The sequence below is a fragment of the Notolepis coatsorum genome, assembly GCF_963971535.1.
Source record: "Notolepis coatsorum genome assembly, chromosome: 1".
NCBI classification, from domain to species: domain Eukaryota; kingdom Metazoa; phylum Chordata; class Actinopteri; order Aulopiformes; family Paralepididae; genus Notolepis; species Notolepis coatsorum.
The window spans coordinates 241,443,287-241,467,275 of NC_140165.1; the positions used below are offsets into that span (position 1 = coordinate 241,443,287).

A 23,989-nucleotide genomic window follows, 5' to 3' on the forward strand; every position below is an offset into this window, starting at 1 on the left:
AAGTGCTTGGAAAAGTACTTGAAAGAACCCTGACACACACACACACACACACACACAGCAACGATGTCATGCCTTGTGGGGACATTCTGTTAACTTAGCCCCAGACAGCCCCTTGTCCTCGTGGGGTCGGGGTCTGACCAGTAGTGTTGTTTTCCTTCCTTGTGGGGGATCAACAAGGACACTATTTCTCACATACTGACGCACTCTATTTCCTGTTCTGTAAAACTAGCTAGTTGTTTCTCTGTATCAGCTGTAATGAGGCTGTTTCCGTGACGATTCACAGCCCAGTTATGCCAAACACGCCTCTCTGACTTAAAGGTGAACATGATGATTCACAGCTGATGTGACCGTCCTGTATTTATTTTTTAACCAGTATTTAACCAGGTATGTCATTAAGAACACATTCTTATTTAGAATGGCGACCTGGTGGTAAAAGAATACAGAACAAGATTAAAACAAGTTCTTGTTTTAATCAAGTTCTTGTTCTTGAAGACAAACCACATCAAAACAGAACAGCCACCTCAGGCAGGCAGATACAGGTGTTAGTTTAGGAGCAGTTGCATGTGGGATGGGATGGGGGTGGATGTTGAAATTAAGAATATATTGGCGCGTTACTTTTTGTATTATTGTTTTCCTTTCCATATGATGACCGCCCTCGACCAATCAAGCCCTGAACCCCTCCTACGCACAATTATCTCTTTCCCAGGGGAATGCTGGCTGGCTGGCTGGCTGGCCGCTGTATCTTCTAATCACATTTACATAGCGAGGCATTTTGCAAAATGAATGAATTCATGAAATAAACTCTATTTTTCTCTGCATGTTAATGGGGAATTTCATGGCTGACCCTGTTAGCTTCCACACACAATCATGTTCATTTTCATGGATCCTTAGCATTAAAAAACATTGGCTAACTTTCAAAGTTATTATATTCCACCCGTAATCCTTTAACCCTTTTCTAAAGTCAATATGATAATAAGATTTTAGTCTACACAACCAATATGATAATTCACTATTTTTTTTGTGAAATAAATATTCAGTGTCCCTGGATTAGTAAAGTTTTTTTTAAACTGCATTGAGTTTCAAACGCTGCACACTGTGTTGTAGCTCACTGGTGTATTAGGATGTATAGAGTGGATTAATTTACTCATATTTCTATGGGTATTAACTATTTGTGTCTGTGTGTGTGTATTTGTCTTTGTGTGTGCAACTGTGTGTATGTCTGTGTGTTTCTTTTTTTCTGTGACTGTCTGTGTTTGTCTGCAATTGCGTGTGTGTCTGTATATGTCTCTCTCGCTCTCTCTCTCTCTCTCTCTCTCTCTCTCTCTCTCTCTCTCTCTCTCTCTCTCTCTCTCTCTCTCCCCCCCCCCCCGTGTACAGATGAAGCAGATGGAGGTCCAGTTGGAGGAGGAGTATGATGACAAGCAGAAGGTGCTGAGAGAGAGGCGGGACATGGAGGCCAAGCTGCTGTCTGCCCAGGACCAGGTAATGTACCAGCTTCAGTGATGCGCTTGAGTGGCGGCTCCCGCAGCCAATTCACTCTCCATTCATAGAGGAGGAAAGGAATGGGTTCGCATGCCAATGTCTTTTGTACAATACTTGGATTTGAGCAGAACATACACTCCCTAGATTGAAAGTGAGTTGACTCCAATTCTGATGGCTATGGAGTCGCCACATAACCAGGATATCATCTGCATAATGCCAGTGTTGTAGTACATTTACATTTAGTCATTTAGCTGTACTTGACTCGTGATTCAACTTGGACTTGAGCACTGATGACTCGGACTTGGACTTGGACTCGAGCATTGACTGCATTCAGACTCGGAAGGTACGGATGAGGACACTGACTTGTTAATTGATACATTTAATTTTATAAAATGTACGTTTAATTTAATTTAAATTAAAGAACATTTAATATTTTTTTTTATCAAATCTTTCTTTATTTTCCCTTTTCAACACGAAACAAGACAACACAATACAGTAACAATAATAAACAAGACATCACAGGACAATAACAGCAATAATAATAATATAATAAATATATATAGTTGGAGTGTTAAAGAGGCATGATGCTCTGGTTCGCCGGATTTGGGGGGTCCTCACGGGGTGGGGACCTTGGTTGTCGAGACTGGGGATGATGGGTGCTCAAGTAGTCGCACCTTATAGTATATATATATATATATATATATATATATATATATATATATATATATATATTATAAGGTGCGACTACTTGAGCACCCATCATCCCCAGTCTCGACAACCAAGGTCCCCACCCCGTGAGGACCCCCCAAATCCGGCGAACCAGAGCATCATGCCTCTTTAACACTCCAACTCACCGAGACCTCGAACCAGGGGCCCCCACCAGTCCGAGACCACGACCACCAAACCCACCACGACAGGGGCCCAAACTGCCCCACCCCATATGGACATAAAATAGAAATAGACATAATAAAAATGTATTATAAAAAAATAAGATTATACTTCTAAAGACATTTACAAACCCACCCACCGCCCGCCCCCCAGAAGTATCCCCCCCCCCCTAAAAAAAACATGGCATGTATTAATTAACATTACATTTACATTAAATTTTGTGCAAGGGCAGACACGTGTGTTCCACCTACATGCGGATTCACGTCGTTACCCTCATGTTCAGTACTTAAGATGCCTAAAGAGACGACCCGAATTGTGCGCTTTGCTTACACAGATTTTACATGAAATTCCAGCAAGAGCACTGCTACAGTATATGTTCGATATGCAAACAAACTATTGAAGAGAAGACCGGGACAACCTCAAACTTCAACAGATATCTGTGGAGTGGACTCAACCTTGATGACTTGGACTCTGACTCCGGTAATGTGGACTTGACTCAGCCTCGACTCTGGCTCTTCTTTGGTGACTCGGACTTGGACTCGGGACTCGAAATGTTGTGACTCGACTACAACACTGGCACATGCTATGAAATACCAACTTAATTGTTTGCAAAACCTTAAGCATTGTATTTGGATACCACAGCATGTGGTATTGGTTTATATTAGGGCTGCAACTAACAACTCTTTTGATAGTCGATTAATCTATTGATTATTGAAACAATGAATCAATTAATCTGATCAAAATAAAAAAGCTAAATTTTATGCAAAAAGCTAAACGTTATTCCTTGTCTCGTACAATGGAAGGGGCAGGGCTTGATACGTTTACATTTTTTTTTTTACTTCCCCCTGTTCCTTCTCGAACACTTATTGTATGGAAATAGTCTTTGACTATTTACCTTTTAGTTTTTTAAACTTGTTTTATGTTCGAGACAAATACAAATCAAATCAAATGCTCTTTCAAACTACTTGCAAATTGACAAATTGATTGTTATAAAACACAACGCAAACTATAGATCAAGAGTGCAAAAATATATATATATGATCATTTAAACCGTTCAGCTTCTTTCTTTCAAACTGAAGACTTAAACAGGTTTTTGTAAAATGTACTGTAGTTTTTGCTTCAAAAATGGCTTCAACAACAGGCCATGGAGGTGCAGCATAACATAGACCCAACTAATCAATTACAACGAATTAGAGTTTCCTATTTTTATAATTTATAATATCTTGTAAAAAAATATCTATTTTTTTTGTATAGTCTATTAGTTACTGCAGCCATAATTTACATCACTTTGTTGTGTGTTATTTGACCACAGTAAGGAGCTTAATTAATACCCTCAGGGAAATTAAATGCCACAATTAGTTATATTTATCAGTCTTGAAATCCATGAGTTAATCAGATCATGGCTGTAACTGATGTCACCGTAGACTTTTCACCACTGTTGGATGATGATGTATGACAATAATTCTAGTTGTGATCCGCATTATTTCCCATGCACTGAATGTGTAGCCAGAGGGGAACCCAACGTCACATACAGTATGTTCCCCTCACATCATAATGTGATGTCTGAGAAGTTCTTACCTGGTAATCAAAGTGCAAATATGTTCCTGCCATTGTGTGCCCAGGGCAGGACTTCCTGACGAGTTATATATAATATATATTGTAGCTGAGGGGTACAATTCCCTGACTGTATTACTAGATATGATACTTACTACCACTACCTTTGTACTTAATATTCGGCCACCCAGTACACGGCATAAATATATTATCATAAACACTCTCACGTAGATGAAACGGATCCAACACAAATGTACGAAGTCGAAGTATGCGTTTATTACTACACAGCAATGGTGTGTAGAGCAAGCACTTAATCACTTAATTACATTTATGAATTGAAATAGTATGCACTTTTATGGCAAAGAGTATTCGTCGGTATATCAATAGAGAATGTCCAATCTCTGATGGCGCAGGTGGTAAATATACGACCTGGAATAGTTAAGGAATAACAGCAATGATACTTTAATGATTATATACTAGATACACTAAGGGGGGGTTAATCCGGTCGCTTGTAAGCCGACAGGAGTAGGAGGGGGGGGGGGGTAGAATCCGGCTGCCTCGTCCGGCCAAGGGTATCCCAGGTGAACCCACTGTAGTGCCGTTCAATGCGCCGGCGATCCTTGGACCACAGATGAAAGCAGGTGGACTCTTTGTGGGCCGGCTCTCTCCGGTCCACGGGGGAGAGACGTGAAGCGACCTCGTCTTGCAGAGCGTCTCCTCACCTTGCGTCCTCTCCAGGGGGGGGGGTTCCAACACACGGCAGTGTCGGGGGTCTTTATCCATGGAATAATCAAAGTATACAAAGCATAATCCGTGCCTGGGAAGGCGGGCTGTCGTCGGTAGAATAATCCGGTATACAGGTCCACTCGCTCGTCGGCTCTGGGGCTCCTCGGGTGCAGCTTCACATGGGGTCAACCACCCTGGGTAAGCAGCCAGTTCTCTGCCCGAAACGATGGGGTACTGACTACGGTAGTATTCTCACCGCACGAAGCACTATATATTAACAGACTATTATTAGCTTAATAGACTACGTCCAACTCGACGATATAGTGCCAAATATGACTATTCAAATATTAATATACACGATGTCTCAATACCGATGGTAGGCGAACTTGGCCTTACTCCCACACGTGGCGTCGCGGGGAGGCTTTACGTCTGTGACTCTATTGGAGGGTAAGAAACTGGACTGAAAAGAAAGTCCTACTTTAGTAGCGCAGTATATATACGCACTATGAACAAATAGTCCCATTAGTGGTGCGGTAGCCAGATTCCTACGCGGAACTAGGACTTGTTCGTACATGTGGAGCGGTACGTTTGAACTGGGTCTGAGGGGTATGGCAGCCTGGCACCAAGGTCTCGATCAATAGTAGAATGGAGACTATTATGGGATGTTCAGTAGGCTAGAATGGATATTCAATGCATATTGTACAAGGAATATACAAGGGATATCAGGGAATATTAGAGAATATACAAATACAATTAAATATATATATATAAATAAATATATATATTCGGTTTAATCTGGCCCTTCACAACAGCCACCCCCTGAATAGGTCCCAGACCTAATCAGTTAAACAGAGACAGATTAATCGCGTTGTCTATTTACACATAAGGGTTTGCTGTAGGGGTCAGTCAACTTCACAAAGTCATAGGGTTGTAGGGTCATGGTCATCATCGATTGTGTCTGGGAGTCGAGGCAGTTCTATGAGCCTCGCCACGGGACGGGTGTAAGTGCGACCCTGGACGAGCACTTCAGCTGCTCGGACCTTGCCGTCGGCACCGGTGATCACTTTGCTTACGCGGCCGGCCGGCCACATAGCTCTGGGCAGTGATTGATCAATAATCCTGACGACTGTTCCTTCTGTCAAATTGTCTCTCTCCTTTACCCACTTCTGGCGGGTCTGTAGAGACGGTAGGTAGTGCAGTAGGAAACTGTTCCAAAACTTGTCGGCTAATACTTGGCTGTACCTCCACATTCGTCGGCCGTTCGCTTCTTCAGGCCGGTACATTGTCTGGGGTAATGCAGGATCTAGCCGCCCCATCAGGAGTGTGTTGGGGGTAACTGGGTCGATATCCGCCACATCACTGGAGACATATCCGAGGGGCTTCGAGTTAAGTACTCCCTCAATCTCCGTGAGGACTGTCATTAGGACTTCTTCCGCCACAGTCTGGGCCCCAAGTACTGCGTACAGGGCTGTCTTTATGGAGCGCACTTCTCGTTCCCAAGTGCCACCGAAGTGGGGTGCGTTTGGGGGGTTGAATTGGAAATCAACCTGTGCTGGAGCGAGGTGGGTCTTAAGTTCTGGGCCCATAGCTTGGAAGCTCTCTCTCAGCTCTCTTTCGCCGCCTTTGAAGTTTGTCCCATGATCGGACAATAGGGTAGACGGTCTTCCTTTCCGTGATGTGAATCTTCGGAAGGCCATAAGGAATGAGTCTGTGCTCGTGGTCGGGAGAAGCTCGATGTGTATCGCTCTGGTGGTCATGCATTTGAATACAATACCCCACCGCTTCTCGGTTCCTCTTCCTTTCTTTATGTGCAGCGGGCCAAAGCAGTCCATACCCGCTGAGTGGAATGGCTTGTCACCGATTCGGAGGCGACATGGAGGAAGGTCAGCCATCCTTGGTATGCTGGGCTGCGCGCGCCACTTGCGGCAGTCTAGACATGTTCGCCGGAAGCGTCGTACCGCCTCTCTTCCTTGTAGGATCCAGTAACGACGTCTGATTTCCGCGAAGACTCTTTCTGCTCCTGCGTGATGTACATCCTCATCGTATTTCTTTATAATCAGCTCTGTGACCTTGTGTCGGCTGTTCAATACGATCGGGTATTTAATGTCATCCGGTAGATTGGGGGCTCTGCGTAGGCGACCACCCACTCTGATGAGGGTATGAGCGTCGCTCTCGGGGGCCAGATGAATTAATCTGCTGTCGGATGGGACAGGCTTTCCTCCCTGTAGACAGGCCAATTCATCGGGGAACGAGTCTCTCTGGGCTCGCTGCAGTAGAAGCAATTCTGCTTCCTCGTAGTTAGCTGCTGACATATCAGCGGGGGACTTGCACTCCGGGTGGTACCGCAGGAATGTTCTTTGTTGTGCACTCTCTATGGACGTGCAATCGTCTATGTTAGGGTCGGTGGAGGCTACGGTGCTCAATCCACAGAACACAGACTTCTTATTTTCCACCTCCTCTGGACTTGCTTCCCTCGGGATAGGCATGGGCCACTGTCCTTCCGGGAGTCTTAGGAATGCGGGGCCGTCACTGTAGACATTGCGACGGGTGAGGTCATCCAGGGGCATCCCCCGGGTGATGACGTCAGCTGGGTTCTGTTTTGTATCAACGTAGCGCCACTCTGTTTCTCCGGTTAACTCTTCGGTTAAGTCTTGAATCTCGGTGACTCTGACTCCCACGAAGACTTTGTACTTGCATGAGTCCGATTTGATCCAGGCGAGTACCGTCGTGGAATCTGACCACAGGATTGTTCTAGACACCGGTATGGTGAGCTCACGTTGGATGAGCGTGGCTAGGTGCGCTCCGGCTAGGGCTGCGCAGAGCTCTAGACGTGGGATAGATTGTTGCTTGCGTGGGGCTATTCTCGAGCGGGCAAGGACAAATGCTGTGTAGATCTCTCCCCCCTGGTCTTGGGCCCGTAAGTAGGCTACTGATCCGTATGCGACCTCTGAGGCGTCACTGAAGACGTGTAAGTCCATTTTACATGTCTCTGGCCTCACCGTGGGTGGGAAGTAGCTTCGGCGCATATTAACGCCTGGGAGTGAGTGGAGCTCCATCTCCCACTCTCCAGGTGGATGCAAGGTGTGCGGGAATGGGGTCGTCCCAGCCCTGGTCCTTGTCCCACAATGCTCGTACAATCATTTTTGCCCTGGTGGTGTACGGTAGAATACATCCTAGCGGGTCATATTGTCGGGCGAGTGTTGTGTACACACTCCGTCTGGTGGTCGGCGCCGCCGCCGGCCTTCCCTGCTCCGTAGTCAGGGGCTTGTGTCTGTAGTGAAGCGAATCTGTTTTGAATCGCCACACCAATCCCAGGGTCATCTCCTGGGCTTCTCCCGGGATTGTAGCCATCCAGGTCTCGCTGCTGGCTGCCTTGTCCTCGGAGGAGAGGCTGCGCAGTACTTGCGGATCGCTGCTGGCCCACTGCCTGAGATCAAAGCCGCCTTTGATCAATGAGGCGCGGAGTTTAATCAAGAGAGCCTCGGCTTCTTCTTGGGTTGAAAGGCTTTGTAGACAGTTGTCTACGTAGAAGCTGTTCTTTACGCTGTGTCGGACCTCTTCGTCCGCTGCTGGGTCCTCTGCTACATGTTTCTGTAGTGCAAATGTAGCACAGCAGGGGCTGCACGTCGTTCCGAAGGGGAGGACTTCCCATTGGTAGATGGCTGGGTGCTCATCTCCTGGCTTCTCTCTCCATAGGAACCGTAACAGGGGCTTGTCCGCCTCTACTAATCTCACCTGCAGGAACATTCCTTTAATGTCCCCGCTGATGGCCACCTTTTCCTGGCGGAAGCGGAGTAGAACGCCGAGTAGGGAGGGGCCGAGTGTGGGACCGGGCAGTAACTCTTTATTCAGATTTTGGGATCCGATCTGGTAGCTGCAGTTAAATACTATGCGGTCTTTACCGTTGTGATGGACCTTGTGGTGGGGCACGTACCACGATTCAGTGGTCTGGTCAGCCTCTTTAATGTCCATCTTTGTGACGTGTCCCGCTGTGATGAGCTTCTCAATCTCAGCGCGGTATACACTCTCTTGGGCGGGGTTCTTGGCTAAGCGCCGCTCCGTGTTCAGCAGGTACCGTTCTGTGGCGTCTGTCTTGGCGTGGAAAGTAGGCATTCCTTCTCGCCGCAGGAGTGGCGTGGCGTATCTCAACACGCCGTTGACCGGGACTCTCTTGGTCCCTGTCTCGAGGAGGTGAATGGCGTAAATGTCATCTTTAGAGCGAATGTCTTTCTTTCCGTTCTTAAAGGGCATTTGTTCCAAGGTCCATAGCCGCTCTACGTGTTGCAGGAGTGCGGTTTCTCCCTCTGTGACTCGGGAGTGGAGACATCTAGTGGCTGTACTTCGGTTGAGAGATTTGGCGAGCGGGCCTTGGAGAGTCCATCCCAAACGGGTCTCGACTGCTGCAGGACAGCCTCGGGGTCCGGTATGAACCCGGTCTATCGGGACAATGAGGTCTGCATGGTCGGAGCCTATCAACAGGGTCGGCATAGCATTGTCTATGAGCGGGATCGGTAACTTGCGCAGATGTGCATATTTCTCCATCAGCTTGGCGACGGGGTATGTGTACCGCGACAGTCCTATTTCTTGGCTGGTGAAAGCGTCTGTAATCTGGTACCGTCGCTCAGGCTGGCCGCTTGCTGCGATAGAGAATGAGACATTCTCGCCCTTTATCGTCTTCAAATCTCGTCTTATTGTCCGAATTGTCATTTGGGTTTCGCTTCCCCGCAGCCCTAGCTGGGCCGCAGCGGAGGCGAGCAGCAGGGTCTTCTCTGACCCGTCATCGAGGACGGCGTAAGTGTCCAGGACTTTATTCTGGTAGCTTAGTGTCACACGCACTACTTTTAGGAGTACTCGGGCTCCACTGCTGCTGGCGGGATCGATGTACATGACGCTCGCTTTGCTGCTGGATGGTGCGGGTGAAGGGCGCCGTCTGTTACTGTCGTGAAGTATGTCCAGATGGGCTCCATCGCACTTGGTGCACCTTTTCTTTAAGCGGCATTCGGCTGCCATGTGTGAGCGCGCACAGCGAAAACAGCGCTTGTTGGACTTTATCCATTGACCTGCTTCCTCCGCGTTCAGCTTGGGGAAGGAGTCACATTGCGCTAGCCAGTGTTCTTTCTCACAGTAGGGGCACACTATCTTCCACTTCTCCGTTCTGGAGGGGGTACTGTGGCTCCTGCTGCTCGGTACTGACTCCGATTGGTGCATCACAGTCACCGATCTTCTTCCATCATTTAGTCGTCTGGTTCCTTCTCTGGAGCCAGGGGTGCTCCGTCCGAATGTATCTAGCCGTAGGCTGCTGACTTCTCTCGCCAGGAAGTCTGCTAGATCGAGGAGGTTCGGTTCGGGGCCATTCGGGTCTCTGTGGTCCCTCTGCCGCCTAAAGCGCTCCTGACGAGCGGGCGGCAGCTTCTCCAGAATCCTTTCCACATTTGAGTTGGCGTAAAGTTCATGCCTCCCCTTCTCTCTTTGCGCTCCCAACATCCCTACCAGGGACTGCACTCTGATGGACAGGTCGTCCAGTGCTCGATTGTCTATTGCTGGGGGTAAGCGGTCGATGTGTCGGATCTCCTGGATCACGTAATCCCATATGCGCCCATACCTCTGGTCCAGTGCTACCAGCGCTGCTGTGTATGGGGTGGTGGAAGTCGCGTAGGCGAGCGCTATATTATGTGCGTGGGGCACCTTTAAGTGCTTCAGTAGGATGGCGTATTTGTGGCGTTCATCCAATACATCCACCAACATGGTCTCCAGACACATGCAGAGTTCTGTATACTGGGCCCGGTTCTCTTGGGTGAAGTCGGGTACCATAGGCGTGCCAATGTATGACGCTGACTGTGGATACATCGGCGAGCGTTGGGGGAGAGGCCTCCTAGGCGAGTCTCCTCCCGCTCCTTGGTATGGGCTGGTACCGGCAGTGTACCATGGCCCGCTTGTCCAGGTGCTGTTCCTCGGTGCGGGTCGTGCGTCGTGCTCACCCGTGTATAGAGTCGGGGGTCTGTAGCGCAGCTCCGCGGGAGTATAGCCTGGGCTGTACCGGACCTCCTGGTCCGGTAGAGTACTGTGCTGTCTTCGGGCGTGGTTCTCCTCCTCTTCCTCTTCGTCTTCAGTTAGGTCATCCAGTGCTTGTAGTCTCTGGTTTAGCCTCTCCACAGGATATGCTGCTCCTTCCCGGTTGCTAGGTCTCGCTTGGACCGGTGGGGGGAGGTGGTCTGTGGGGGGTATAGACCTCGTCTGTTGGTCAAGTTCAGGGTTGTTTACTCGGCTAGGGGATGCCGCCCTGGAGGTGTGTCTAGACGAGTTCCTGGAGCCTCTGGCGGAGGGAGAGGGTGTTGTCCGTCTGATCAGCTGTTCTATTAGTTGCGACTGCTGTCTGTCGCGCGCTGCGTCCCGTTGAGCACCGGCTCGTTCTCGGGCCACATTCTCTTCCATCTGAATGCGTCTTATTTCTAGACGTATCTGCTCGTGTTCGCTTCGCTGCTGGATCTGCAGTCGGTCGCGTTCAGCAGCGGCGTTCAGGCTGATGAGGAAGGCCTGCTGTAGGGTCCTCTCTGCCTCGCTGGGAGAAGGCGGTTGTATAGGGGAGCCTTCCCTCGGGGTACTCCTTGCGGAGCCTTGGAGCTCTATCTCCACGGTGCTCTCCCCGTCTTCTTCCGTGCCGAGTTCTCTCTCGGTAGCGTTGTATTCCTCCCGGGACTCATCGGGGACTACTTCTTCAGTACTGGCGGGGTGTGAAGTCATGTCTGGTTCCCACTGGTCCCCACCGTGAACTTGGTCAGTTACATTAGAGCCCGTAGGGGCCTCTATGGTCGGGGTAGTCGGCGTTGGGGTTAGACATACTTTTACTTTCTAGTTTTACCGCGTTTACTGTTAGTAGAAGACTAGGTTGTTGACTGACAGCGTAAGCCTCTAAGTACTGAGGGAGCCGTCGTTCGCGCTGCGGGCGTTGGTTAGGAGGATCGTTTCGTGGAGTGTTCATCATAGGCCATTTCAATATTAATAACACTATATTAATATTACACTAATTACCCTCCGGCTCGAAGGACCAATTGTAGCTGAGGGGTACAATTCCCTGACTGTATTACTAGATATGATACTTACTACCACTACCTTTGTACTTAATATTCGGCCACCCAGTACACGGCATAAATATATTATCATAAACACTCTCACGTAGATGAAACGGATCCAACACAAATGTACGAAGTCGAAGTATGCGTTTATTACTACACAGCAATGGTGTGTAGAGCAAGCACTTAATCACTTAATTACATTTATGAATTGAAATAGTATGCACTTTTATGGCAAAGAGTATTCGTCGGTATATCAATAGAGAATGTCCAATCTCTGATGGCGCAGGTGGTAAATATACGACCTGGAATAGTTAAGGAATAACAGCAATGATACTTTAATGATTATATACTAGATACACTAAGGGGGGGTTAATCCGGTCGCTTGTAAGCCGACAGGAGTAGGAGGGGGGGGGGGGTAGAATCCGGCTGCCTCGTCCGGCCAAGGGTATCCCAGGTGAACCCACTGTAGTGCCGTTCAATGCGCCGGCGATCCTTGGACCACAGATGAAAGCAGGTGGACTCTTTGTGGGCCGGCTCTCTCCGGTCCACGGGGGAGAGACGTGAAGCGACCTCGTCTTGCAGAGCGTCTCCTCACCTTGCGTCCTCTCCAGGGGGGGGGGTTCCAACACACGGCAGTGTCGGGGGTCTTTATCCATGGAATAATCAAAGTATACAAAGCATAATCCGTGCCTGGGAAGGCGGGCTGTCGTCGGTAGAATAATCCGGTATACAGGTCCACTCGCTCGTCGGCTCTGGGGCTCCTCGGGTGCAGCTTCACATGGGGTCAACCACCCTGGGTAAGCAGCCAGTTCTCTGCCCGAAACGATGGGGTACTGACTACGGTAGTATTCTCACCGCACGAAGCACTATATATTAACAGACTATTATTAGCTTAATAGACTACGTCCAACTCGACGATATAGTGCCAAATATGACTATTCAAATATTAATATACACGATGTCTCAATACCGATGGTAGGCGAACTTGGCCTTACTCCCACACGTGGCGTCGCGGGGAGGCTTTACGTCTGTGACTCTATTGGAGGGTAAGAAACTGGACTGAAAAGAAAGTCCTACTTTAGTAGCGCAGTATATATACGCACTATGAACAAATAGTCCCATTAGTGGTGCGGTAGCCAGATTCCTACGCGGAACTAGGACTTGTTCGTACATGTGGAGCGGTACGTTTGAACTGGGTCTGAGGGGTATGGCAGCCTGGCACCAAGGTCTCGACCAATAGTAGAATGGAGACTATTATGGGATGTTCAGTAGGCTAGAATGGATATTCAATGCATATTGTACAAGGAATATACAAGGGATATCAGGGAATATTAGAGAATATACAAATACAATTAAATATATATATATAAATAAATATATATATTCGGTTTAATCTGGCCCTTCACAACATATATATATATTACATTATAGACTAGTGAGGCTTTTTTAGCTGGATGTTTCAGCGGAGAGATCTACAGCCTTCATCAGAAACACCACAGGTGTTATTGCGATGCGTGCTTTCGGCTCGGACACTGCGGTTTCAAACTGCCATGAAAACCTCAGCAGACTGGCTTCATCTGAGCACGGCATCCAAACAGCCCTCCAATAATGTCAAGTCACGTCTTCCTTTATTAATCCCTTCGGGGGAAAGTCAAGTGACGAAAGGCAAGTGTCATAGCAGCATGGGGGGTACAGGTACGATAGGTACATAAATAATAGAACATAGAACAAAGTGCACGTAATAATGACAATAGTGATAACAGTAATAGTAGTGAGCAGTAGCGGGTGGCAGGATTCAATCAGACAGTAATAATAGTGATGATGGTATACACTGTCCAAACCGTAATAACACACTGCGCCAGAGTCCATACAGTGTTTATTATAAAGAGTCAGATAGTCCTAACAGTGTTTATTATAAAGAGTCAGATAGTCCTAACAGTGTTTATTATAAAGAGTCATATAGTCCTAACAGTGTTTATTATTAAGAGTCAGATAGTCCTAACAGTGTTTATTATAAAGAGTCAGATAGTCCTAACAGTGTTTATTATTAAGAGTCAGATAGTCCTAACAGTGTTTATTATAAAGAGTCAGATAGTCCTAACAGTGTTTATTATTAAGAGTCAGATAGTCCTAACAGTGTTTATTATAAAGAGTCAGATAGTCCTAACAGTGTTTATTATTAAGAATCAGTCCTAACTGTTTATTATTAAGAGTCAGATAGTCCTAACAGTGTTTATTATAAAGCGTCAGATAGTCCTAACAGTGTTTATTATTAAGAGTCAGATAGTCCTAACAGTTCTCAAGTTCACCAGCCGCTAGCTCTCCAGTAATTGGCAGCAGTCCATGCCCACGGTTGCGGAGCCTGATGGCTACTGGCATGAAGGACTGGCCGAGGCGTGTTTGTGGCGTGTCGGGGGGGGGGGGGGGGGGGGGGGGGGGGGGGGGGGAGATAAGTCTATGGCTGAACGGGCTCCTCATGGAGCTCACCTCATCCTGTTCCTTGTGCCTCTTAATATTCATCCCGGTGTGAATCCTACACAGATGACCTTAATCAAAGTGACATAATTGGATTAACGCGTTGACACGGTTGACACACAAGTCTTAATCGCAGCGTCCTCATAATGGCGTTAAGATGGAGTCGCTGGCGTGAAGATGGGAGTCGTTGCCAGCGTGCGGCACGTAGTCACTGTTGGTGTTCCACATTTAGCATGTCATCACATGGCCGTCCTGCTAACAACAGCCACAGCCAATAAGCATATTGATAAGAAATTATACAGGATGCAACATCAGGAGAATACTATGAATAGAGATGGGTTTTCTTTTTTTTTTATGATGAGGGCGCTGCTACCTGACTCTTTATTCCACCGCTGAGAAGTGTGGCGTGTTGAATGCGTGATGTGCCTCTCTGCGCCGAGGGTGTACTGCAGCTCTGTCTGTCGTTACCCTGCGTGTTGAGTCACGTCCTGTAGTCACGCCTCCTTCCCTGTTATTTGTTTATGTTTAATTTATTCCAACACTAGATCTGATGCCGGATTGTGCTCTGGCTCTTTTCCCGCGTGTCCTGGGAAACCTTGGAAACCTTTGAAAACGTAAAACACTGGTTTCCCAGTCGTGAGAAGAGCACATGGGAAATGTGAACGTGATATAAAATGTCTTGTCAACGTTGCTAGGGATTATAATTTGGAAGCTCTTTTTCAAAAGACCTTGTTCTGAGAGGAGCATTACCCCAGACCGGCCTTGTCCTAATCATATCTCCAAGTTGACTGTAGTAGGTGTTCCCAAGTTATTCATTCAGCTCCCTCTGTCTAGCAGAGGGTTCGCACAAGGTCCTTGAAGTGCTTAAAGTGCTTGATTGTTTACAAAAAAAAAGTCAAGGCCTGGAATTCCTTGAAAACAGCAGATTCTTTTAACACTTTAAGTGCCGGCCGTGTTTTCCTTTTTACCCCGTTGAATGCCACCATCCACGGCCAATGTTAACGTTAATATCGCCTAATCTATGTTTTAAATTATGGCTATGTGTCTATTCTGCCTGTCGCTTATCAAAGACTCATTTTCCAGTCAACATTGGCAAGGCAGATTGTATTTTTATCGCTTCATTTCCGTTTGATAGCATTTTGAAAATCACCCGTTTTCCGGGGAAAAACAACCCATGCCTATGATAATCACCTTTTACTGGAATATTCCAGAACGTTGTCATTTGTCTGCCTATTTATGAATCATTTTCAAATAAACGCTAGATGATCAATAGTATATGTGTGCGCACGCACGCTCGTGCCGTGCGCTGATAATCGCTGCTCTTATTTCCTCATGGCTTTTACAGTCAAAACAGCCATATCACATATCACATAAACTCTTATATATCCGTGAAAACGAGTCTGATTATCCTAACACTGATAACATAGATTCCTTACCTGAGGTCAGATGGTATCCAAATGGTTTATTCCAATTTCCGATCGCCATTCAAAAAAATCGATAAATGTATTGATCCATCGTGTGTACAGTATAACACATGATCCGCGCGGCTCAGAGGCTCCAGAATGAACTCTGGTAGACCCCGGCTGCATCAGTGAGAAGTAAAATGTGGAGTCAGAAATCCGTTCTCCCATTCACTTTCATTGAGTCCATTCCAAAAGGGTGATTTACCATCTGGGAGACGATAGGGGGCGCTTTTTTCACATCTGAGCGCCGGCGGTCCCTGGATCTCCAACGGTAGGCTCACGTGATGCAATATGATTTCAGATCGCTAATAAATAAATAAATAAAAAATACCCAAGAATACTCGTGACCGTGGCATTCAACGGTCGGGGCGTAAACCAGAGAAAAGCCGTGAGTGGCACTCAAAGTGTTAACAAGGTGCTTAAAAAGTGATTGAAATTCAAATCAACCATTCGCATTGAAAGTTTTGTTCATCCATGATCAAATTGTTCTGAATCAAGAAATATAATTGTTTAATCTAAAGTGTAACAAATTGTCGGAAATTGGTTAAGCCATACATATTGCATCCGATAAATTTTCTTTAAATTATAATAATAATTTTAAATGTATTTAAAAGTAGGGCGGCTAGGTGGTGCAGTGGGCAAGGCATGAGACGCTGGGTTCGAGCCCAGCTCTCCGCATTGCATTCAGCTTTGCTGGTCGTTCATACTAATACATTTGGCAGTATTAGGGGGTGGGAAGCTGATGGGTGGGGATCGGACGTTGTGGACAGCGACTCCTACAGGTCGGTTGGTGCGCCTGCGCAGTAGAATCAAGAAGCGACGGGGGCGGCGTCCCTCCAAAGCGCAGACCCCCGACGCTGAAAGATTGCGCTGTGCAGGTGAAAAGATGCGACGGCTGCTACCTCGAGTACCGGAGGGGACTCGTGCAATGTATGGCTTCGTCCACATTACAGCCGGCTTGTGGGAGGCATGGCCTAACAGCGTTCGTGACAGGGGAGGGTAGAATTGGACGATACGAAATTGGGATGGGAGAAAAATAGAAAATGGGAGAAAAAGTAGATGGAAAAAAAAAGTATTTAAAAGTGAATTGTATCCTTTTAAATGCCATTTTAAATGAAAAGTAGTGCTTGGAAAAGTACTTGAAAGTCTGTGAATTTAATTTTGCAATGTCTGTGGGAACCCTGGGTCTAGGCTTGTCTTGCGTGAATAGACATGGCTCATTTCTCGCTACTAAACACGTGGTCCGTCCTGGTCGAGTGCACAGTGGGGCATTTTCTAAACCTCTATGTCCTCTGTCCTCTGTCCCCTTTCCCCTGTCCTCTGTCCCCTTCCTCTGTCCCCCGTCCTCTGTCCCCTTCCTCTGTCCCCTGTCCCCTGTCCTCTGTCCCCCGTCCCCGTCCCCCAGGTGAGCCACAGGGACGTGGAGGCGGAGAAGAGGCTGAGGAAGGACCTGAAGAGAACCAAGGCCCTGCTGGCCGACGCCCAGATCATGTTGGACCACATGAAGAACAACGCGCCCAGCAAGAGAGAGATCGCCCAGCTGAAGAACCAGGTGCGGAACCAGCTGCTCCCCATCACACAGCATGAGCAGAGAGAGAAGTCACTGTGACGTTTAACCCAATCTGCTGCTCTCCATGACCATGACACAGCATGAGCAGAGAGAGAAGTCACTGTGACGTTTAACCCAATCTGCTGCTCTCCATGACACAGCATGAGCAGAGAGAAGTAACCGTTGCATATATAAACCAATCTTCTCTGTTATTATGGGACATTTTTATTTGACTCCCTGTGAAATAACCCTCTTTTACTTTTCATTTGAGTCGTAATCATAGCAGTGCAATTATTATGTGCATAACAGCGTGTCGGGAGTGTTTGTGAAATTTTCACCAGGTTCACGGTTGAGAAGCACTGGGGATGCAGCTATTGCATACTGGTGTCCACTAGCAGGCAATAAATAGGGATACTAAATAAGGAAAAACACACACACACACAATGAAGTACGGTATGTCGGATCCTTCTACTGGAGAGAAAAAAACTATTATATGTCTTGATCAAATTAAATGTTTATGGTTTAAAATGTTGGGATATGTGTGAGATTACAGTCATTTGATCATCTTTTACCATCACTGGAACATTTGTAATTTTCTGCCGATTCACCACTGCCTCTGGAAATGTGTCTTGAACACCACATGAACTGAAGTAAATCACCATGTTTGACTAAAAGGCCACGCGGTTATCTTAAGTGTCATTTGCTTTCTGAGAGGTTTTCCATTGTGATGTAATATAGTATCTGAGGAGGAATTCCTCCTCTTCCTTTTTAAACACCGTATTAAGGCACAATAGAGCTACTTCAGATGGCATGGCATGTTAGTCAGATGTGGTGGCTTTCATGGGTTCTTGTGGTATTCAAGATACATTTCCATAATACAATAGAAGCATAAAAAGGAAGTTTTGAAAAAAACAAGTGTGCCTGGATTTTTTTTATCAAGGCAAGAATGACATGTCTTAAAAAAAAACATTTTTAAGTGGAATGTTCCTTTGAGGATATTTTGTAGGAGTAGAAAAGCCGATTTCTCTCCCTGATGACACATTCCTCCCCCACGCCAACTGTTCCCTCCGTCTGTGTGGCCCTCAGCTGGAGGAGTCGGAGTTCACCAGCGCTGCGGCGGTCAAGGCCCGCAAGGGCATGGAGGTGGAGATCGAGGACCTGCACGTCCAGATGGAGGACATCTCCAAGTCCAAGCAGGCGGTCAGTCACACAGCCACACACCATCACTGATAACAGGAGGACATTCACTTCCTGTAAAGTTTTACTCTTGGTATACAAACTGTGCTACTCCATTTGCTATCCTGTTTTCGAGGGGCTTATTTCTTTTTATATATATATATATATATATATATATATATATATATATATATATATATATATATATATATATATATATATATTATTTTTTACTTAGTAGAGTAGTGCATGTCAATAACGCTGCAAGAGTTCAGGTTTGACACCCACTGGAAATACAGTATATGCACTCACAGTAAGGTGCCCACAATGAAATGTTATTATTATTATTATTATTACAAAAGCACTTACTTTGATCTTTAATGTTTTTGCAGCTACATTGATCCACTGTGTCTGTCCGTCTACATCTGTTTTTAGTTCATTTTCAACTATCATTTGTCAGACAGACGGAGTTGATGTCATGTTCTAATTGAAACATAATACTTTCTGTAAAATATTGCCATCGTCATGTCGCCTCTAGAGCCTTCTTTCTCTCCTTTGCGTGAAGTTAAATCTACTCCAAAAGTGAAAGTGAAACTTAAGCTACTCTGTACTGCGACTCTGCTGCACAGACCTATAAAATCATAGATATCTATATAGAACACTAGATAGCTTACCCGCGCTGCCGGCCAATGTAGAGCGACGTCGTCGTAGGGCGGCCATCTTGCTCGAGGCAGCTCAGCTACTGATAACATTCATGTCTACTTTTTTACTTAACACTTTGGTTGCCTAAGGTTAAATTAATGATATACCATAGATTGCCAGCGCTATTTGTCTATGGAGAAAGTCCCCTTCTTTGCAGGGCTATAACTTTTTAAATTCTATTGCTACATTGCCATTATTAGGGCCCATTCAAAGTCCTATATGTATTGTTCATTGTGTAGCAACGTTAAACTTTTTCATTCACATATTCATAGTAAAGTATGGTCTAATGTATAAGTATGTTTTCATCTCTTTCTGCAGCTTTCTCTAGAACGTGATATATAGCCCCAAATGCATTATATTGATGATGAAATACAGTTTGATGGCAATCAGCGCGATATAAAAAATTCCAACTAGACGTACTTCTAGAAGTTACTACACGTCATCTGATGTTGACCGGATGGGCGAGGGGGCGTTTATAATTCCGTGGGCAGCGTTATACCAATCATCTAATGTGGGTCAAATGTTGATAATATCAGTTATTATCGAAGACGGTAACGTTACACGCTGAAACTCACCCCAGTCTCCGCGCGCCGTTGGGCGATCATCGTCGAGTAGAAATTTTATCATTATGGGATATATTATTACCCGGTCCATCTCCAGCTTGTATAATGGTATATACGTCCAAATCATGTTGTTTATCGAGTTATTGGCAATCGATCGCTATGTAGTGTGACGAGCTAGAGTGCCGGAACCTATACCGAGTGCCTGGAAGTAATATGGCCGACCAGCAAAACCTCTACTGCGCTTCCTGTTAAGCGGTTGCGCCGATCGGCCACCAGATGGCGCTCCTGAACCGCCAGAGAGCTCAGTGGGTCCTGCTGGTGGATCTCAGGCCAGCGGAGGGACATTATGAATCCGATCGCAGATTTTTGAAATATTGATATAAGGACGCTGTACAGCGTCCCCCGGCAACTTTAGCATGGCCAGCAAAGACGTGAGAAGACGTGTCCCGGCACTCAAAGTGTTAAAGGCAGTTTTTTTTTATTTTTTTTACAAACCGCTTGAATCATAGCCACGTTAATAATGCTTGTAATAAACCAACCCGTTTGTAAACCCGTCAATATTTCAGCGAGTTATGAGTATTTTTGTCTGTGCAGCTCACTCACCCTCACTCAAGGCTGACTCGAGCAAGATGGCGGCGGTTCAGTGATGCTGGTGACTCCACCTTAAGCTATCTAGTGTTCTATATAGATATCTATGTATAAAATAGCTCTGCTGTTCACGCGGACACGTTCACTTTTATAATGTTGTCTGACTAAGTATTGATAACACACTTAGCATTTTTATTTGATGAATGTGTGCACTGATGTGCGAAAATTTACTTTTTATTTATTTATTTCTATATAAAAAGAAAAATATACACTGGTGGACAGGTGTTATACTCAGTGGATATCCGAACACCGTAGGAGTAACGCCGGTAACAACGAGTAACGCCGGTAACACCGACTACCGCGGCAAGCAACTCACAGTGCTGTAAAAGCATCCTCCAAATGGCCGCATGTTACATAAAGACCTCGTTCAGGGTATATTTAGTAGCGAACACAGTAGGAACGCTCTCTTGGGTCAACAGCACCACAGGTGGCGATTTTACGGCTGAGTTTATGATTAACTCTCAGAAAGAAAATGAAAAAAAAAACACTAAAGATGTCAAGCTGCATTTGGAAATGATTACACTCGTACTGTGATCATGTAGGTTGTGTTTTTCAGGCATTTTTTTCCTCCCCAAGGCATGGCCATCTGCGGTGTGAGCCACGTGGTGGTGGATTATGTCAAAACGTTGCCAGTAGCCAGGGAGAAGGGGGTCAAGGGCACACCTGCTCCCCATCCGTGATATCTATACATATCTATACATCATGATGCATCCTTCCACTCCAGACCCTCCTCTTTCTAGATGACTTCACTGCTCGTTTTCCTCTATACCCCCCTTCTTTCTCCTTTCATCTCTCCTCTCCTCTCCTCTCCTCTCCTCTCCTCTCCTCTCCTCTCCTCTCCTCTCCTCTCCTCTCCTCTCCTCTCCTCTCCTCTCCTCTCTCCTCTCCTCTCTCCGTTCCTCTCCTTTCCTCTCTCCCCTCCCCTCCCCTCCCCTCCCCTCCCCTCCCCTCCCCTCTTTCTCTGGTCTTATCTGTAACTGCATCTTTCTCTCACTTTATCTCTCTTTCTCCCATCTCTCTCTCTCTCTCTCTCTCTCTCTCTCTTTCTCTCTCTCTCTCTCTCTCTCTCTCTCTCTCGGTGATGTTGGCAGAGTGTAATTATTGACTAGCAGGGAAATGATTTCCGCCCACAATGGCATATTTCACGAATCCATTTCTAATTTGAACAAGACACGTGAACCTTTCAAATGCAGCGAGGCTTTGAATATTGTCACTAGGCGAGGTGAACATTATCTCTGTGGCGGAGAGAGAGACATAATAGCGTTCACACACAGCAGGGGGGGTGGGGGCGGGTTTTTTGGGAGAAGACTGATGGAGGAAGGAGTGTTTTGTCTGGGCTCTCTCTCTCTCCATCCTCTCTCTCTCCACCCACTCTGTCTCTCTCCACCCTCTCTCTCTCTCTCCACCCTCTCTACCCGCTTTCTCTCTCTCCACCCTCTCTGTCTCTCTCCACCCTCTCTCTCTCTCTCCACCCTCTCTCTCCACCCTCTCTCTCTCCACCCTCTCTCTCCACTTCTCTCCACCCGCTCTTTCTCTCCACCCGCTCCTCTCTCTCCACCCTCTCTCTCCACCCGCTCTCTCTCTCTCACCCTCTCTCCACCCGCTCTCTCTCTCTCCACCCTCTCTCCACCTGCTCTCCCTATCTCTCCCGCTCTCTCTCCCGCTCTCTCTCCACCCGCTCTCTCTCCACCCTCTCTCTCTCCACCCTCTCTCTCTCTCCACCCTCTCTCTACCCGCTTTCTCTCTCCACCCTCTCTGTCTCTCTCCACCCTCTCTCTCTCTCTCTCTCCACCCTCTCTCTCTCCACCCTCTCTCTCTCTCCTCTCTCCACCCGCTCTCTCTCTCCACCCGCTCTCTCTCTCTCCACCCTCTCTCCACCCGCTCTCTCTCTCTCCACCCTCTCTCCACCTGCTCTCCCTATCTCTCCCGCTCTCTCCCGCTCTCTCTCCAGCCCGCTCTCTCTGCCCTCTCTCTCTCCACCCACTCACTCTCTCCACCCGCTCTCTCTCCACCCTCTCTCTCCACCCTCTCTTTTTCACGTTGTTCTTGCTAACAAAAGAAAGGCAACACTCAGGAACACGTGCAATCATGCGCACACACATGCACACACACACACACTTTTAGTTCGGTCTAAATGTAAATTTCACCCATTTTTCCTGGGGTTATTCCTCTTCCTGTGACGAAGAGCAGATGAATAAACATCTCTGGGGTACTTGTTGGGGAGCGGTTGTTAGCTGAGCTAGCGATGGCGCTTCAGCTCCGTGCAGCTGGTTAGTGCTGTGTGGACATTAGCATGACCACCTGACTCTGGGTGATAGCGCTGACAGCCAAACACTTGAGAATGTCATCACGACAGGCCGAGTGAAATGCGAAAAAGGGGCGTTTGTGAGTGCTCTTACAGGCCGGGTGCAGGAACAGGCCTGGAATAATCCACTCTCCACCCGATAGTGGCTCAGGAGGTCGAGCAGTGGTCTGGTAATCGTAAAGGTTCCCAGTTCGATTCCCACTCCTCCCGGGCAGCGTGTCGAAGTATCGTTGAGGAAAACCCGGACTGGACTTCTTAGACCGACGTACAGCCCAAGCCAGATGGCTTTCCAATGATGTGCAATACCGGCTGCAAGGCGTTAGGCGGTGGTATTGGACGTTTGCGATCTCAGACCCATTCCCAATGATAACATCAGGCTGGATGGATGGATTATGAATGGAAATATCGAATAAAAGAAATAACGATGAAAACCCGACTTTTCTCTGGTTGGCACCCAATGTGTTAAGCGCTCCCGATGAGCCGGTCGGCACCTCGCACGGTCGTCTCCGCCGTCGGTGTGTGAATGTGTGAGTGAGCGGGTCAATGTGAGGAACAAACATTTTTAAAGCGCTTTGGATAAAAGCTGTTTACCATTATTTTAACCAGATGTAGAGCACAGATGAGGTTTAGGTCACGCGGTGTTACTTACTTTCATCTCTATTTTGTGCTAAATAAGTATTGTTCCCAGCAGTTGCTCATTTTAGCTTGTTTTATTATTATTGTTTTGGTCATTGGTGTTTTAACAAAATATCACAGATTGTAAAAAAAACTAAAATTATTTAAAAAAGCTGCAGTAATGTAATGACTAATGGCTCATAGTATTCATCAGCTGTAGCCAAACTGTGCATTCGTTGCAAAACGGCCGCCTTTGAGTGCGACCTTCGGTCCGAGCATCTGGCACGACGGTGAGGCGTAAAACAACAACAACAACAACAACGAGGAAGACAACAACAACAACAGGAACGTTGTGCGAAGCCGCTGACACTCGTCCCCATTACACGAGCGGCTGGAGCCCTGATTGATACCTCAGAGCCGCGCGCCCCCTCCCACCGCCGCTGTTCCAAATGGATAAAGTCATGCAAATACGTTTCTCTTTCAGATGGCCTCCCCTTCACCATCCGCCACCCCCCGCCGTAATTGCAGCGATTTGAGAAGATTGTCTCGTGTGCACGTGTGTGTGTGTGTGCGTGCGTGTGTGCGTGCGTGCGTGCACGCTTCTGACAGTTTGTTGTTATCCTGCTTCGATCTGCATTTGTTTCGTTCCGATATATACATGTATTTTTGGAATATATATTTCTTGGGGGCAATCTTTTTTGACCGTCACAGAGAGAGAGAGAGAGATAGAGAGAGAGACAGAGAGAGACAGACAGACAGAGAGGGAGAGA

The 23,989-nt window shown here is 46.9% G+C and overlaps 1 protein-coding gene across 1 annotated transcript in view; it reads left to right on the top strand.

The window, feature by feature from the left end:
* The window catches only part of LOC311224464 (unconventional myosin-XVIIIa-like), a 283,821-nt gene that overhangs the window by 234,132 nt on the left and 25,700 nt on the right, over nt 1–23,989 (top strand). The window contains 3 exon segments of the mRNA XM_084309468.1: nt 1,378–1,482; nt 17,067–17,213; nt 18,297–18,410. Of these exon segments, the coding sequence (XP_084165594.1) occupies nt 1,378–1,482; nt 17,067–17,213; nt 18,297–18,410 (366 nt within the window).